Below are 17,835 nucleotides of genomic sequence, written 5' to 3' on the forward strand. Positions count from 1 at the left end.
CTTCACAAGCATGCAATTTCAATAGTCCAGGTCGACAATCTTATCACACAGCCGTACAACAAAGATGATCAGTACATCCGTGCCTTCATGTCGGAAATTGTTTCCGTATTTAAAGACATCGCGCAACTGAATCCACTGTTCCGTGATCAAATCACGAACTTCTCTATAAATCAAGTAGCGTCTAACGTCTTTGATGAACCTGATAAGCTTGCCGATTTCGCTGCCGCAGTGTCTACAGGTGAAGTAGGAGAACTTCAGGATGTGCTAGAGAGTCTTGTTGTGGACGATCGATTACGCAAAGCTTTACTGGTACTCAAGAAGGAACTCATCAATGCCCAGCTGCAAAGCAAACTATCGAGGGACGTCGATACCAAAATTGCAAAACGCCAGCGCGAGTACTATCTGATGGAACAACTAAAAGGCATCAAGAAAGAACTTGGCATGGAATCAGATGGCAAGGACAAACTGATAGAGAAGTTCAAGGAACGAGCTGCTACTCTCAAGATGCCAGAGAGTGTTCGTAAAGTCTTCGATGAGGAGCTCAACAAGCTGATGGGCCTCGAACCTGCTGCCTCGGAAGCTAACGTGACGCGCAATTACCTGGAATGGCTAACCCAGGTAAGTAATTTTGATTCTTTCGATTCCTCTGAACTCGCCACGATTCTGATCATCGCCTTATTCTACAGATACCATGGGGTCAACATTCACCAGAAAACTACTCAATCGGACATGCTCAGACGGTATTAGATGAAGACCATTATGGTCTCAAGGACGTCAAGGATCGTATCCTGGAGTTCCTTGCTGTAGGGAAACTGCGAGGGACGGTAGAAGGCAAGATCATTTGCTTGGTGGGTCCACCGGGTGTTGGGAAGACGTCTATTGGGAAGTCAATAGCGCGTGCTCTCAACAGGCAGTTCTTCAGGTTTTCTGTCGGTGGTTTGACGGATGTAGCTGAAATTAAGGGACACAGACGGACTTACGTTGGGTTCGTACGCCGTATGGATTGGTCGTATTGGTATTGATTCTCGATTATAGCGCGCTGCCAGGTAAGATCATCCAGGCTTTGAAACGCGTAGGCACCGAAAATCCTCTGGTATTGATCGACGAAGTGGACAAGATTGGGCGTGGTATTAATGGTGATCCTGCTAGCGCTCTGTTAGAAATGCTAGACCCCGAGCAAAACAATGGATTCTTAGATCATTAGTAAGTTCCGTGATCAATTATGATCGATAACTGAAACCTATTGTCACTCCAGTATGGATGTCCCTGTTGATTTGTCCCGCGTTCTTTTCGTTTGCACAGGTATGCAGCCTTGTCATTAGATTTCAAAAAAAAATTCTGACTGTATATCTCTAGCTAACAATCTTGATACGATTCCTGCACCCCTGCTGGACCGTATGGAGGTTCTCGAAGTCAGCGGCTATGTTTCAGAAGAAAAATCTGTTATTGCGGATAAATATCTCGGCCCTCAAGCAAAGGAGTCCTCTGGTCTCAAGGAAGCCGATGTACTTCTCGACCCAACGGCGGTTGACGTCTTGATCAAGTACTACTGTCGCGAGAGTGGTGTGCGTAACCTGAAAAAGCACATTGACAAGGTATAGTCTAATATCTCGCCGTAGTTCTAATTGTTTAACAGTCGAATGTCATACCAGATCTATAGAAAGGCTGCATTGAAGCTTATCCTTGACCTTGGAGAGGATGTCTTCCCGGAACCTTCTTCCCCTGCCCCCACTAGTGTACCTGCCGAATCATCGACCGTGGGTCCACAACCGAAGACTGTCGAGTCTCAGGAACCTCTCCCAAATGAACCCGATACCACTGCTACTCCCGAAGCCACCAGCGACAATGAAGCAGAAAAAGTGGTGACCACTCAGGAACGCAAACCTCTGAAAATCCCCGACAGTGTACATGTCAGGATCACCCCAGAGAACCTGAAGGACTACGTTGGTCCCCCGGTGTACCACAAGGACAGGATGTACACTACTCCCCCTCCACCCGGAGTCAGTTCTGGCTTGGGTTATCTTGGAAATGGGTCCGGCGCTGTCATGCCTGTCGAAGCTACGGTACGTCATACCAAACGACCATGTACATTATTTTCTCATTCTTTTGTAGGCCATGCCGGGTAAAGGTGGTTTACAACTAACTGGAAAACTGGGTGAAGTCATCCGGGAGAGTGCACAAATCGGTCTGAGCTGGGTGAAAGCCCATGCTTACGAGCTTGGAATTACTCAAAGCCCAGATGAGCAGTTCCTAACCGACCGGGATATTCACGTACATATGCCCGAGGGCAGCATTGGGAAGGAGGGACCGAGTGCGGGAACTGCGATTCTGTCAGCCTTTGTGTCACTGTTCACGAAAACGAAGATCAATCCTGACATCGGTACGTTCTTTTGCTCTAATCTTCGGATAACATGGACTAATAAACATTCTGGATGTAGCTATGACTGGTGAAATTTCACTCGTCGGACAGGTGCTCCCCGTCGGAGGTTTGAAAGAGAAGATCCTTGCTGCACACCGTGCTGGTATCAAGACCATACTTGCTCCTGCAGCTAATCGTGCAGATATAGAAGAGAACGTCCCTGAGAGCGTGAAGGACGGTATCCGGTTCGTGTATGTGGAGGATGTGAAAGAAGTTTTGCATGAGGTGTTCAAGGGGGAGCCGATTACTGAACGCTGGAAGGACACGCTATCGATATAATGCTCTCTATCTTTTTATTAATTTGGATTTCGTTGCGAGAGGAGGTTTAGGTTGTGTGGAGGGAGGAGGAGGAGGAGGAGGAGGAGGGAGGAGAGCTGCTTTGCACTTTGCATTTGCATAATAGAGCTTTTCAACCAGTTTTTATCATGATATTCCAGACGAAATTGTATCATACGAACCATCAAGCCAGCTCATTGTTTTTTTGTATCGTTCTATGTAGTTCCCCCTGTGAGACCAAGGTCTTCATCCACTTGGTCAAGACGAGCTTCCGGCAGCAGCGGCTGTGTTTCTCAGGCTCTTGCCCATATACTTGCGAGTCGCAGGTCTTGAATCCACTTAACTTTGTGGCACCAAAGCCAAAGTTTTCTCTTCCAACCATGATGTAGAAACGCGTGTACTTTTCGATTTCAACGCGCACCCCCATGCACATGGTGGTCCTTCCTTCTGGGTTGACACGTCTTCAAAGACCCTGATGAGTGGTATGACTGGCATTCGTTGGGTAACTCTGCTTGTACAGTAGAACTGGAAGGTCTATTCTAAAGGTACATAGTAATACACGTTCTCTACGACCTATATAATTCTACTGTTGATTCCTGCATTCCGCAAATCTTCCTTGATTTCCTCGATGCTCACTTCTTCTCTATGAAAGATACCAGCCGCCAGTGCAGCCTCTACGCCCGTCTCTTCAAACACGCTTACAAAATGCCCTTTAGTCCCTGCTCCACTACTCGCAACGAGCGGTATTTTGACGCTTCGCTTCACTAATGCAACCAATTCATGGTCAAATCCAAGCCCAGTGCCGTCGCGGTCAATGCTATTCAACAGAATCTCTCCGGCTCCCAGGGCCTCCGCACCCTGCGCGAGCTGTGCGGCGGACACAGGTCGTGATTCGCGTCCCCCTGAAACGGTGCATTGGTACCACCATGCTTTTCCGCGCTCCTTCTCCGAACCGTCGTCTTTCCCATAGATTAGCTCGTTCTTGTATGGTCCATCATATGTTGCCAGATCGACGTACACACGCTTTGGATCGATAGACACGACCACCGCCTGATTTCCATATACCTTTGCGATCGTTTCGATCGCACTGGTACCGTCTCCCTTCCCACCATTCGAACGTAACCGCTCGACGGCATAAACGGCTTCAGAGCCAATACTGACTTTGTCTGCACCTGCTCGAAAGTAAGCCCCTGCTACTTCTACTGCACTCCGTTTCGTGCCATCAGGATCAACTGTGTCTTTGATACCCCCACCGATCGTGAGTGGGACAAACACGGTTTCTGCGGCTGCACGCACGACTGCTAGCATTGGCTGATCTTGCAGAGGGGAGTGGCGGAACGATGTGATGTTCAGCAGACAGAGCTCGTCTGCGCCCGAAGCGTAATATCGCGCAGCTAATGCCACAGGTTTTCCAAGGTTCCGAACGGCGCCTGCAGTTTTTACGGGATGGCCTTCACTGAGGGATGATAGGGATGGATGAACTTTTTCGCGAACATCGTATTGATCGCCTTTAGTTACGACGAGGTCACCGTCATCGTTGGCGCGGACGTCCATGCAAGCGATGATACGCTTCGCGAAACCGTCTTTTGGTTTTGGTGTCCGAGGGACACGTGGGGATGGTGCAGAATAAACACGATCAAGCTGAGACTGCTTGAGCCAAGTGTCCAAAATAGTGAGTCCTGCAGCGCCTGACTTTTCGGGGTGGAACTGGGTACCGAATACGTTGCCTTTGCGAACGGATGCCATGAACGTTTCCTGGCCGTATTGGGTGGTGGTATGTGCCCACTGTGCGGCCTCTGGGTGTGATTCTGGGTCGTAAGTTGCCCTGTAAGAGTGCACGAAGTAGTAGTGGACGTCAGATGACATTCCCTCGCGAGGTTCAGAGTCTTCAGAGCCGAGAGGCTCGACGTGATTCCAACCCATGTGTGGGACTGATTTGTTGGTATCATCGAATCGGGCGATAGGAGAGGGTATGATGGCGAGTCCGGGAGTGGAAGGAGACTCGGTGGAGGATTCGAAGAGGACCTGCATTCCTATGCATATTCCAAAGTATGGTTTCCCGGATTTGATATAGTCGCGAAGGGGTTCGAGCAGACCACGAGAGGTCAGATGCTCGATTGCGGTATGGAACGCACCGACGCCAGGAAAAATAAGCGTCTGATAGTAGCAGAGAGTGACGATCAGGATAGTGCACTATGGAGATTCAATGATGGTACTCACCGTGGCCTCTTCGAAATCATGTTTTGAGGATATCCATGAGAACTGGTATCCGAGCTTTTGAAGAGAGTTTGCAAGGCTCTGGACGTTGCCTGCACCGTAGTCGAGGAGGAAAAGACGCATTGGTTTTTGAGCTGAGTCACATCCGGTCAATGATCATGATTGCAGATTGCTAAATCAGGAAACCCTGCTCAGACCTTCAATTGCCACAGACAGAATGGTCGAACTGAATCCAAAGCACTAGCCTTGTCATGAACCAGTACCCAGATTCTCTTATCTAAATCGTCGTTATCAATGGGAGCATATCGTGAGCAACTTTCTCATGAGTTTAAAAAAGAACTCAAAGTATCCTTATCATCAAGCACTCGCTTCGAATGATATCGGTGACGGCATCATCAGCGACCAAACTTTGAAATTTACTCTCTGAATCTGATCAAGGTGTAAACGAGCAGTACTATTGCTGCAGTAGTTGGGTCACCAGTATCGTGGTCCTATACCACGCTCGAAGCATTGACGAACTGAGTATTTATTAGTTATCCAGCCTTAGACTCCGAATTTTTGTTGAAGCAATTCAGTACACATAATGGTCCCATGACGTTTGCACCCTGCGACTTTGGAGTTCTGTATACAATCCGCCTGAACTTTTGTCACCGGCGCCAAAGACTCGGGCCTATAGTTGGAATATGTTACTTATCACGCCCCTGGTCTTTGTGGTTCGTCCCTCTACTACCAGTTCACTCGTAACGATGAGGGTAATTGACGACTCAGTCATTCCAGGTTCTGTGTATTTGGTCGATGTACAGGACAAGACGACAGTCACCCATGCTGCTGGCGATAGTACTATTGTTCTAAGTCCAACGCCTTCCAACGATATCAATGATCCATTAAACTGGTCTAAAGGACGAAAACTACTACAAGTCATTTGTGTTATGATATGTGCGTCCCATGCCTCCCGAATCTTCAACTGTACTCAAGCTACCGTAGATACCAGTGCTATCGGCATCGGTACCACCGTCCTGTACTCTATCTTGCAGCCGATTGCAGATGATACTGGTATTCCACTTTCGACTTTGAATGCTGGGACAGGGTATAGTGTGTGCTATGATTCCTTGCCATCGTTAACTTGTCAGTGCTGATTGTCACGCTTTATTAGTGTTCCTTTGTAAATATATATATCAGTTTTCCTCGCGTCGACTCCACTTTCTAATGCTCTATTGTTATGTATAGTCCTGGGATGGGGCGCTCTGATTAACCAACCACTGGCTCTGACGTTTGGTAAACGTGGTATCTATTTACTTTCTGTTGTCGGGAACATTGTGAGTAGCGTGCGCTTCCCATAGTATCCGTCGATTGAAGCAACATCGTGCAGGCAATGTGTTTATGGATACCATATATCAAGACAGAAAGTCAATGGTGAGCATTGCGCAAACTATCTCTCGTGCACTAACACTATCTCGAACTCTCCAGGATTGCGAGCAAAATCATTCAAGGATATCTTTGCACACCCGTTGAAAGTTTATGTGAAGTTAGCATTGCAGATGTCGTGAGTGTCATGCTAAAGCAGCCATTTGTTTTGGCTATAATGATTCATGAGCTTTCATGAAGTTCTTCGCTCATGAACGTGGGACTTACATCGGGATTTACACCCTATTTCTGTTCGGGTAAGCGTTCTTGATTGGTGACCTCGATCAGAATCTCAACTTTAACACAAGGTCAAACTACTTTGCACCTCTTATTGCTGGGGTAATTCGCTGTACTCCCCATCCTTTGCTTCATTGACAAATCCTTTATAGTTTATCTATGATGGCCAAGGTTGGCACTGGGTCATGTACTGGGCCGCCATAATCAATGCAATGGCATTAATAGTATTATATCTTTTCATGGAAGAGGTAAGTTGTCTTGATATGCTTGCACACCAAGTCAATAATATTTGCAGACCAATTATGTCAGAGACAGTAGCGAAGCTTCCGAGGCACATGAGTTAGACGGCAGCACTGGTAGCATGGGGGTCGATGAGGACAAACGAGATTTATCGTCTGGTGGACGTGAAACCCCTACAGAGCTTTCTGGAACTCCAAAAACTTTCGTCGAACGCCTGGCTATATTTAACCAGCGGTACGCCACCAACAAAATGCTGGTCGTCATGATTTATCGCCCTCTCATCATGCTGCGTTTCCCTGTTGTCTTTTGGTAAGTGTTCCGTGAAGCTCCTTGAATATGCAACTTAGAGAATCATTTCAGGGCTGGTTTTCAATACGGGACGTGTTTAGTGTGGTACAACGTGCTCAACGCTACCGCATCGCTCATCCTCAGCGATGCTCCTTACAACTTTCGTGCGAGCTCAGTCGGTCTAACCTATATAGGACCGCTCGTGGGTATGTTCCTGGGGTACGTTCAACTCGCATCTTGCTTTATATCTTTTTTTACATGCTGTCTTCTGGTTATAGCACGTTATATAGTGGTTGGATTGGTGATAAATTTGCTGTTCGACACGCTCGTCGAACAGGTGGTGTACGCGAGCCAGAACACCGTCTATGGCTTATGGTCGTGTCACTATTTCTTTGTCCTAGCTCTCTTATACTATGGGGAGTGGGTGCCTCAAGAAATATCCATTGGTCTGGCTTGGTTATTGGTATGGGTATGATCTCTTGTTCCACGGGTATTGGTTCTGCGCTTTCGATAGGATACGCCCTCGATTCATATAAAGACTTGAGTGGTGAGACCATGATGGCAGTGATCATAGTTCGAGTGAGTTTCGTACCCTTTTCCCTATTTCAAGTTTAACGTTTATTCTCCTTATAGAACACGCTATCTTTCGTAATTGTGCGTTACATTGCTTTTCGTGCGATTGTCTTACGCTCATTCTGTTTATCATAGGGCTATGGGATCACACCATGGCTGCACATGGGCTATCAAAACACTTTCATTTCGGCAGCCTTTGTTGGGCTTGCCATTACGATGACTTTTATGATCGTCATTCGGTGGGGTAAAAGTTGGCGAATGGCGAGCCGTAAGATCTATTGGAGCTATGTCGCTGCTGGCTCTAGTATGGCGCATTAATGCTGCCAACAATGTTACGTATAAACGTATCAAGGCAATTGCCATAGAATAGAAACTAACTTTGAGTACGAACAGGCCTAGAAGTGCACATGTAGGTCGAAACAGTCAACCATGGCTCTGAGTAATGCAGTGGCCGTTTGGTGTCCAGAACCTATAGATCCTAACAAAGTGTGAGGCTGTTTAGACAGACTGCAATAACAAGAGGTCAGATGCTCGATTGCGGTATGGAAAGCACCGACGCCAGGAAAAATAAGTGTCTGATAGTAGCAGCATCAGCAAATGTCAAAGTTACTTACAGGTCTTGGTATAAGGTATAAGCCGAAATAAGGCCATAAGGCTGGTAAGCCAAGTTTAAGGATGTCCAGGTCATGAAAAAATAAGACAGCTATGATAGAGTAAGACCAAAAATCAAATCGTTTGAGAGTTAAGTCTATGATAAGATAAGAAGCTATACTAATAATCAGCTAGGTACTAGAAGGGAAAATAAAGGGAGGATCTCACCTCAACTCTCGTAGTAGAGTCTGAGGTGATACGTAGCAACCAGGCCTCCTTATAAGTAGGTAAGATAACGGAACCAAAATTTTTATGATGGTATATAGTGGTGCACGGGCCACCTTAACTTACAAGCCTTCCTTTCTAGGTGTTTCATATCGGCTTGTTGTGAGGCTATGAGAAGACTATAAAAGAGATGTTCTCAGTCTTAGTCTTATTATCAAGAGACTTATATTGAATAGTAAACTACCTATAAAAGAGATGTTCTGATGGTTTAATGTGATTATAATGATATAATGAGAACTGTAGAGTAGACAGACATACCTCAGTCTTATTATCAAGAGACTGACGTTTGTGTAAGGTAGAATGCTACGAATTTTGGAGTAAGCATGGGAAAGATTAGCTTATGTAATGTCAAAGAAAAGCGGTCAATTCATGAAGGAAAGGAAGGTAGAATAGGAAAGAGAGAATTGTATCTATAGAGTGAGTGTAACATACCAACACTTGTCTCTTAACTCGACGTTCTCAATCCAACACTCCCCGTCAAGCCACACGGAGTCCAAGCTCTTGTGTGAAATGCTTTGCCTTTGACGACGGTAAAGCTTTTGTTAAGGTATCAGCGCTCATATTGTCCGTGGGATAATATATCAATTCGATCTTTCCCTCTTCAACCACATGGCGTATGAAGTGCAGTCGAACATTGATATGCTTTGTCCTGGGTATCCTTGGATAGGGCTATGGCCGATTGGTTGTCGCAGTAAAGTGTGGTTGCAGGTGAGTCATTTTTGAATATCTCGTCAATTAACATTTTTGTCCACAGGATTTCCTTGGTCGCGTGGGTCGCCGCAACGTATTTGGCCTCAGTGGTCGATAAGGCCACAATTTCCTGTTGCTTAGAGTACCAGGATATAGATCCTCTATCTAGCATAACAGCATAGCCTGAGATCGCTCTGCAATTCTCATTCATGCTTCCATTGGCATTGCTATAGCCTAAAAGGTCAGTCCTTTCGGGTCCGTACGTTAACCAAAGTTCACGTGTTCCTTTTAGGTATCTGATTATATGCTTTACCGCCTCCCAATGCGCTTTACCGGGGGTTTTAACAAAATGGGAAGTGATGGCGACCGCATGGGCAATGTCCGGACGAGTTCCGATTGCGGCATACATCAACGGGCCTACCGCTTCGCGATATGGTACATCTCGCATTTCAGCATGTTCCTCCGGCGTTTTGGGACTCTGTTCTTTGCTGAGATAAGTATTTGCCACCATGGGGATAGCTAATGGTTTGGCATCTTCTAGGTTGAAACGGGCGATGATGGAATCAATGTACGTTCGCTGGGACATACTGATGGTACGGGCACTTGATCTCTATGCCTAACATCCAATGTAGGACACCCAAGTCGCTAACTTCAAAAAGGCAAGCGAGATCAGACTTTAGTTTAGTCATCAAGTCTGTGGATGGGGTCACAAGAGTCATGTCGTCGACATGGACAGCTATTATGGTGAGTGCGTCACGTTCCCGACTGTAAAAGACTGCATTGTCTGTTTCTGATCGTTTCAGACCTATTTTCATTAGGCCATCGCACAGCGTTTTGTACCAGCGCCTGCCAACTTGCTTTAGCCCATACAAGGTCTTGTTTAAGCGTAGTATGTAGGATTCCTTTCCTGGAGCAGTGTATCCAGGGGGCTGACACATGTATATTACCTCGTTTTCTTCTAGTTCCCCATTTAGATAGGCACTCTTCACATCCATCTGGTGGAGTTCCCATCCGTTCCTGGCGGCCATGGCTAAGATGATGCGGAGTGAAGCCATTTTTGTGACTGGGGCGTAAGTATCAAAATAATCAATTCCTTCTACTTGACTGAAGCCTTGTGCAACTAACCTGGCCTTGTATTTATCAACAGTTCCAGACGCGGTTTTCTTGACCTTGAAGACCCAGTGGCTACCAACAACATTGACGTCTTCTGGTCTCTCAATGTACGTCCAGGTTCTGGCCTTATCTAACTGTTCTAGCTCTTCTTTGATAGCTGATTCCCACCTGTTCTAATCTGGGCGTCTATGAGCCTCTTCAATGGTTCTTGGTTTGATGCTACCGAGATTGGCCATGCGTGCGACCATGGCCACATTTTGGGCTAGGTCCCTCAAGGCTTCGTCATCTCTTTCCTCTTCATCTCTCCCTTTAGCGTTGTCAAGGTTTAGCTGGATTCTCCTTGGTAAAATGGGTCCTTGATCATGTCCGGAAACTGATCCTTTACCTTGGAGTTGTTACGATCTCTATTGGACATTTAAGGACTACTCATTTCTTTTTACTCATCAGTTATACCATCGGACCGATGACTCATTTCCTTCACGTACACTTCCGTTCCTCTCGCATTCACAGTACCTATTATAGTACTTAGTCCTCAACAGACGGACCTGCCCTAGATAGGACCTAACTCCTATCACCAATTCCTTTCCATTATAAATACCATGTAACAGCAGTAGTATTCTCTAATACGATTCTACGCAGTTTACGCTTACAAAGCTAGACTCCTAAGATCAGACTTCTATTCAGAAGAAGACCAACTCCCATTGGAAAACCTCCACTCAGAACTACGTTCTTGAACTTGTCTTCGGATAAGTCTCTTTACAAACCTTGACGAACCCTCAGACTTTGTTAAGCACTTCGTGCGTAACAGGAGTAGGTACATTTTTGATATTGAAGCGCACCGAGCATTCAATTGTCACTGATCGCTTACCTGGCCAATAGATTTGATGGCCTTTTGCTTCATTATCAAATCCCATCCAGCGTCCTTCTCGTGCTCGGTCATCAAGCTTTGATCCTGAGGCATCGTGGATCAAGACTCTACGGCCCCATTTGTGCAGCGAGGAGAGGTAGGGCTTGGTGCCATGGGCTGCTTCATGCGGTGTCATGTTATCCAAAGCCTTTATCGAGGTACAGTTTTTTAGCCATACCGCATGTCTAATCGCTTTTCCTCACAGGAACTTTGGTAAACCGCTGCTATGTAGCATGGTGCAGACTTTCTTGAGTAATGTGCGATTGAGGTGTTTGGCCACACCATTATGTTCTGGTGTGTTGTGAACGGTAAGTTTGCAAACTATTCCTCTTTCTTTCAGGTAATTGCTAAATTTGTTGCTCAGGAACTTGCCTCCACAGTCACTATGTAATATCTTTGTTGCGGCTTTCATGTGAGTTCTAACCCACACTTCATAGTTGCAAAATTGAGCAAATGTATCGCTCTTGTCACGTAGCAGATACATGTGGGTTTCCCTGGTTTTATCGTCTGTGAAAGCAACATAGTAGTGTTTCCCGCCTAGAGTTTCAACTGGCGCTGGCCCCCAAAGATCAGTTTGGACTTCATCACCATACATTGTAGCGTGTTCCCCTGTTTTGATCTTAGGCGCCGCCTCTTGGGTTGTCTTTGCATGGATGCAGGACTCGCAAGAGGTTTTCTTATTTGAGGGGATCAATTTGATTCCTTTGATCATTCCTTTCTCAACCATGCGCCGTGCCGCAGCTGGTGCTGTGTGCCCCATTCGCTTATGCAGGTCCATCAAAGTAAGTTGTTCAATGGCTGCATTAGCACTTTTGCCAACTTGGGTCCCTTTGTGGGAGCTGTAAACACTGTATGCCTTGGGTATATGTCCTACAGTGTCGATGATGAGAACTGTTGTTAGAAAAACCACACACAAAACAAACTAACACATAATCCTCCCAGATTCCATGGAACTTGTTTATGGGCTTTGCCTCCTAGAACAGTGGGTGCTCTGGTTGTTCGTGGGGTGGTATGTATGATGATCCTTCAAAGTTAAACCCAGAGATGTATGAGTGTGGGTTTTGAGGAGGAGGGATAGTTGGAAGATAAAAGATAGGGGCTTTGTGGCGAGTATAGACAAGCACTACCTTGCTAATCGTAGCACAAGGTAGGTTTGAGAATGACAAGATAACGAGGTTCCCAGTGATAGCAGGCTCCTGACGCACAGACTGCAGTGCTCAGAGGGACTCTAATCAAAAGGGATGACAATCACTTTCAAAAAGTGACGAGTGACGATAACAGCAGTTAACAGTGGTAGCAGTGGGAAGTGTCGTGACCTCACTGGATCACAAGTAGCAGAGTAGTGAACTTGAGATTTAGAGAAGAAGTCTGGATTCAAGTTCTTGTTATTTTTACAAGGTAAAATACAGGGGTTTATATAGTAAAAGAAAGGTAGGCTGTGCACAGTATAGCTGTGCCAAAAGAATGAGAAAGAACATGAAGGAAGGAATGTACACTGACAAATCCTGTGTAGGTAGTACAGGATAAGATTGTCAAAATAAGGAAAAGAAAGAGATAGAATAATGAATGCTGTGTAAGTAATGTTACAGGTTTGTACAGCCATAAAATAAAGTCCAATAGCAGAAAGAGAGCAAGAAAATTGTGATGTCATGAGAAGATGCAGTAAAAAAGGGCAAGGCAAAAAAATATCAGTATCAACACAGTTCCTTTATTGTCAGTCAGGCATTCTAAAAAATATGTGTCCATAAAAATGATTCAAAATCAAAAATAATCGCACTGTAAATGAATGTTCTGCTGAAAAAAAAGAAACTGGAGCCACCAGTCCACCACCTAGTCCAAATCCGACAGTTCCATGGCCTTACCAATGGACTGGTTGTATTGGACCACCTGGTCAAACGAGGGAGGGAGAGGAGTAGTTCCAATTTGGAACAAGTGAGTCCCAGGCAGCGTATGGTAGGTGTAGCTGTAGCAAAGACAATGGAAAAAAGATAAATGTACCCAAGTGAATGGGACAGCAATGTACATAGGTGACGCAAGGGGATGAACCTTCTCCAGCTCAAAATCTACCCACCCATGATCCAACCAGGTGAGACAAGCGACCAATGTTTTGATGGTATATGATAGAAGATTGATGTTATGAAGATGGACCTGTTGCCCAACTTGGACCAGCCGCCGGGGCTTTGCTGATATCAGCAGTGGCACATGGTGGTCAACGGATTGGCAATGGAAGCGGATAGAGAGTGGTGACATCAGATATGGTGGGGGAGCAAAGAAGATGAGGAGGAGGGTGGAGGTGATGAGGAGGTGAACTAAAATGGGGATCCAGAAGCGACCGTCAGGTGAGAATAAAAAAGAGAGTAAGGGACCCATGGTGGGGCTAGGCAAAGGAAGAGAAGTGAAGGAAATGACAAAAGCGAGGGCACAATGCAATATGTAGCCAGTGGTGAAGCAAAAATTTGCCAAAATGCCAAAATGCCAAAAGTACCAAATGGAAAAGCATAGGTGAGCGTGACTGGATTGCCTAATAGGTGGTGCTGATCAGCCACAAGTTTGAAAAAGGCAATATTAATTACTATTCCATGTGGCACTGTGCCTGTGTGGCGCAAAGGCGAGTCTTTTTGAATATTCGCTTCATTATTGATACCTGTCCATGCTACCAATCACATTTGGTGCATGACAGCGAGGCTGTAATGAATAAGATTAAACCGGGTACCTAATATGTTCAAAGACAAGACTCACCACTGTAAAGCATTGTCAGGGTTGTATAAACCTTGGTTGAGGCCATAGTCCAGTAGGTTCTCGAATCCCAGTGTCCATCGTCTATGAAGCTGATTCCAGAAAATTTCTGGCTTGATGTTTCGGTGAGATCCTTTGAAAGTGTGATGTAAAATGTTGGCCAGTGATGGATTGAACAGGTGACGAAAGAGCGTGTGCCTATTGGCAATCCCATTGTTCTCACTGTCACGGTCACTTTGAGTCAGCAAAGGCATCCTAATGTACCTATTAGTAGATAAAATAGATGATAGGAATATGACTTACCTCCAAGCCTTGTGACAGTATCACAGTACCACCCACAAATCAATTGAGGGTTCCAATTCATCCACCATATTTTGAGCCATAATACTTTACCTGAGAACGGTGTCGATGATGAGAACTGCTGTTAGAAAACCACACACAAAACAAACTAACACACAATCCTCCCAGATTCCACGGAACTTGTTTATGGGCTTTGCCTCCTAGAATAGTGGAGTGGTCTGGTTGTTCGTGGGGTGGTGCGTATAAAGATCCTTCAAAGTAAAACCCAGAGGTGTATGAGTGTGGGTTTTGAGGAGGAGGGATAGTTGAATTTATAGAAAGATAGGGGGTTTGTGGCGAGTATAGACGAGCACTACCTTGCTAATCGTAGCACAAGGTAGGTTTGAGAACAACGAGGATGACGAGGTGACGAGGTTCCCAGTGATAGCAGGCTCCTGACGCACAAACTGTAGTGCTCAGAAGGACTCTAATCGAAGGGGATGACAATCACTTTCAAAAGTGACGAGTGACGATGACAGCAGTTAACAGTGGTAGAAGTGGGAAGTGTTGTGACCACACTGGATCACAAGTAGCAGTAAGAAGTGGACTTAAGATTAGAGAAGAAGTCTGGAATCGAGTTCTTGTTTTTTTTTACAAGGTAAAATACAGGGGTTTATATAGTAAAAGAGAAGTAGGCTATGCATAGTATAGCTGTGCAAAAAGAATGAGAAAGAATATGAAGGAAGGAATGTACGCTGACGAATCCTGCGTAGGTAGTACAGGATAAGATTGTCAAAAAAAGAAAAGAAAGGGATAGAACAATAAATGCTGTGAGTAATGTCACAGGTTTGTACAGCCATAAAGTAAAGTCCAATAGCAAAAAGAGAGCAGGAAAATCATGATGTCATGGGGAGATGCAGTAAAAAAAGGGCAAAGCAAAACACTATCAGTATCAACACAGTTCCTTTATTGTCAGTCAGGCATTCTAAAAAAATATGTGTCCATAAAAATGATTCAAAAATCAAAAATAATCGCACTGTAAATGAATGTTCTGCTGAAGAAAAAGAAACTGGAGCCACCGGTCCACCACCTAGTCCAAATCTGACAGTTCCATGGCCTTACCAATGGACTGGTTGTGTTGGACCACCTGATCAAACGAGGGAGGGAGAGGAGTAGTTCCAATTTGGAACAAGTGAGTCCCAGGCAGCGTGTGGTAGGTGTAGCTGTAGCGAAGACGATGGACAAAAGATAAGTGTACCCAAGTGAATGGGACAGCAATGAACATGGGCGACGCAAGGGGATGAACCTTCTCCAGCTCAAAAATTACCCACCCACGCTCCAACCAGGCAAGACGAGCGACCGATGTTTTGATAGTATATGATGGCAGATCGACATCATGAAGATGGACCTGTTGCCCTATTTGGACCGGCCGCCGGGGCTTTGCTGATATCAGCAGTGGCACGTGGTAGTCAACGGATCAGCGACGGAAGCGGATAGGAAGTGGTGACATCAGAAATGGTGGGGGTGCAAAGAAGATGAGGAGGAGGAGGGTGGAGGTGACGAGGAGGTGAACTAAAATGGGGACCCAGAAACGACCGTCGGGTGAGAATAAAAAGGAGAGGAAGGGGCCCATGGTGGGGCTAGGCAAAGGAAGGGGAGTAAGGGAAACGACAAAAGCGAGGGCGCAATGCAATGTGTAGCCAGTGGCGACGCGAAAATTTGCCGAAATGCCGAAATGCGGAAAGTACCGGATGGAAAAGCAAAGGTGAGCGTGACTGGATTGCTATTCCACGTGGCACTGTGCCTGTGTGGCGCAAAGGCGAGTCTTTTTGAATATTCGCTTCGTTATTGACACCTGTCCATGCTACCAATCAACTTTGGTGCATGACAACGGTTCCAGGCCCACATGAAGGAAAAGTTGGAACCACCTCCATTTGCTGTGCTGATCAAAACACCATATGTTATTCACACCTGCAGTCCAGAAGTAACTACACTTGAGATGGCAACTTTTACAAGCTGCAACTTCTTGATGATGATTCGCATGCATGTACTGTAGTATGAGAGGGCTATGAACGTAAAAAGAGGTCAGCATGCTTAGCATATATTATAAAGTTCATATTTACCAAGGCACCAGGATGTTTTCTTCATGACGCAGCGTGACCTTCATGTCATGGCATCCTTGCTGAGGAAACCGACTACGCACACGCTCAATAGCTAGTCCAATAGATTCAACGGTATGTGCTTGGCCCCGGGCACTCTTTGTTAGTTTTGGTGATTCTGCACCTAGTTGTGCTATCTATTTTCCCTTCTTTCTAAATCACTTTCCTCTTTATTCTTTTTGCTCTATTGTTCAGTATTCACTGAGCATTCTATGATTTCGCCTTTGTGGCTGATTTGTTTACCTTTGTTTACAAAACTTCGGACTAGTATTGCAGAGTCCAGTATTCCTATTCTTTAGTTACTTATACTGGACTCTAGATACTGTACACATTCTGTACTCTCTGATAATACAGTTACTCATACTGGACTCTAGTTCTGTCCCTGTTAGCTCTCAGCAAGTGGCTAGACATTTCCCAGAAGTTCTCAATTGAACACTCTTGATGTCCCACAACATACACTTTTTCTTCAGTAAGGGCAACCTGTTGGAGATAGGAATTAATAGACACTTGTATCAGAGTATAGAGTATAGTTATTACTCACAAAAAGTTGTAGGTGTTGGTATCATAGTGTTCCTTTAGCTTAGACACTATTTGAGGATTTGAATACCCGGCGGCAGCAAACTGCACTACCAAAGGACGTATAATGTCATTGAGGGCTATAAAATATGAGTTCCAAATCATTGTATGTCAGGCTGAGAGAGAAAACTCACGAGGAGGTACTTTACTAGCAATTTGACCTTTAATGTTGGGCATGGAAGTGAATCTGTTAAGTGATGCATAAGTGAACAAGCCCCCGCTGGCAATTACTTAGCCATTCATTTGATGCTTGCGTTCCATGAGCACTTATTACTCAAGCTGCCTCATGTTTTGCTCACATGTGACTTGGAGTTGTTGTGCCGCATATGTTCTAGAATTCTGCTGATGGAAGACCGTGTTAGCAGATTAGTGTGAGAGTATAAGATCATCCAGTAATCCTCACTGCAAAGGCCTGGCGATGTCATGCACCAAAGTTGATTGGTATCATGGACAGGTGTCAATAACGAAGCGAATATTCAAAAAGACTCGCCTTTGCGCCACACAGGCACAGTGCCACGTGGAATAGTAATTAATATTGCCTGTTTTGAACTTGTGGCTGATCAGCACCACCTCTATTAGGCAATCCAGTCACACTCACCTTTGCTTTTCCATTCGGTACTTTCCGCATTTCGGCATTTTGGCAAATTTTTGCTTCACCACTGGCTACACATTGCATTGCGCCCTCGCTTTTGTCGTTTCCCTTACTCCCCTTCCTTTGCCTAGCCCCACCATGGGCCCCTTCCTCTCCTTTTTATTCTCACCTGACGGTCGTTTCTGGATCCCCATTCTAATCCACTTTTTCGTCACCTCCACCCTCCTCCTCCTCCTCTTATTTGCACCCCCAC

General features: G+C 45.5%; 3 protein-coding genes across 3 annotated transcripts; 1 reads left to right on the plus strand and 2 right to left on the minus strand.

The window, feature by feature from the left end:
* Positions 1 to 3,170: 3,170 nt before the first annotated feature.
* Positions 3,171 to 5,035, minus strand: SERLADRAFT_448984 (uncharacterized protein; the record flags this gene model as incomplete). The annotated part of the gene is made up of 2 exons (XM_007318170.1): positions 3,171 to 4,852; positions 4,916 to 5,035. 2 exons carry the CDS (start codon positions 5,033 to 5,035, stop codon positions 3,269 to 3,271), a joined length of 1,704 nt encoding a protein of 567 aa, XP_007318232.1.
* A 623-nt stretch (positions 5,036 to 5,658) lies between these two features.
* SERLADRAFT_437830 (uncharacterized protein) lies at positions 5,659 to 7,972 on the plus strand (the record flags this gene model as incomplete). The annotated part of the gene is made up of 14 exons (XM_007318171.1): positions 5,659 to 5,848; positions 5,897 to 6,004; positions 6,066 to 6,074; positions 6,140 to 6,228; positions 6,282 to 6,325; positions 6,380 to 6,455; positions 6,518 to 6,573; positions 6,625 to 6,655; positions 6,706 to 6,801; positions 6,849 to 7,102; positions 7,154 to 7,300; positions 7,360 to 7,660; positions 7,715 to 7,735; positions 7,790 to 7,972. 14 exons carry the CDS (start codon positions 5,659 to 5,661, stop codon positions 7,970 to 7,972), a joined length of 1,605 nt encoding a protein of 534 aa, XP_007318233.1.
* Positions 7,973 to 11,009: 3,037 nt separating this feature from the next.
* SERLADRAFT_389043 (uncharacterized protein) lies at positions 11,010 to 17,821 on the minus strand (the record flags this gene model as incomplete). The annotated part of the gene is made up of 4 exons (XM_007318172.1): positions 11,010 to 11,083; positions 16,472 to 16,476; positions 16,658 to 16,678; positions 17,408 to 17,821. A coding segment is annotated over one exon (165 nt), but the record flags the coding sequence as incomplete, so codon positions are not given.
* Between the last annotated feature and the right edge of the window lie 14 nt (positions 17,822 to 17,835).

The sequence above is a fragment of the Serpula lacrymans genome (genome assembly GCF_000218685.1).
Source record: "Serpula lacrymans var. lacrymans S7.9 unplaced genomic scaffold SERLAscaffold_7, whole genome shotgun sequence".
In the NCBI taxonomy this organism is placed as follows: domain Eukaryota; kingdom Fungi; phylum Basidiomycota; class Agaricomycetes; order Boletales; family Serpulaceae; genus Serpula; species Serpula lacrymans.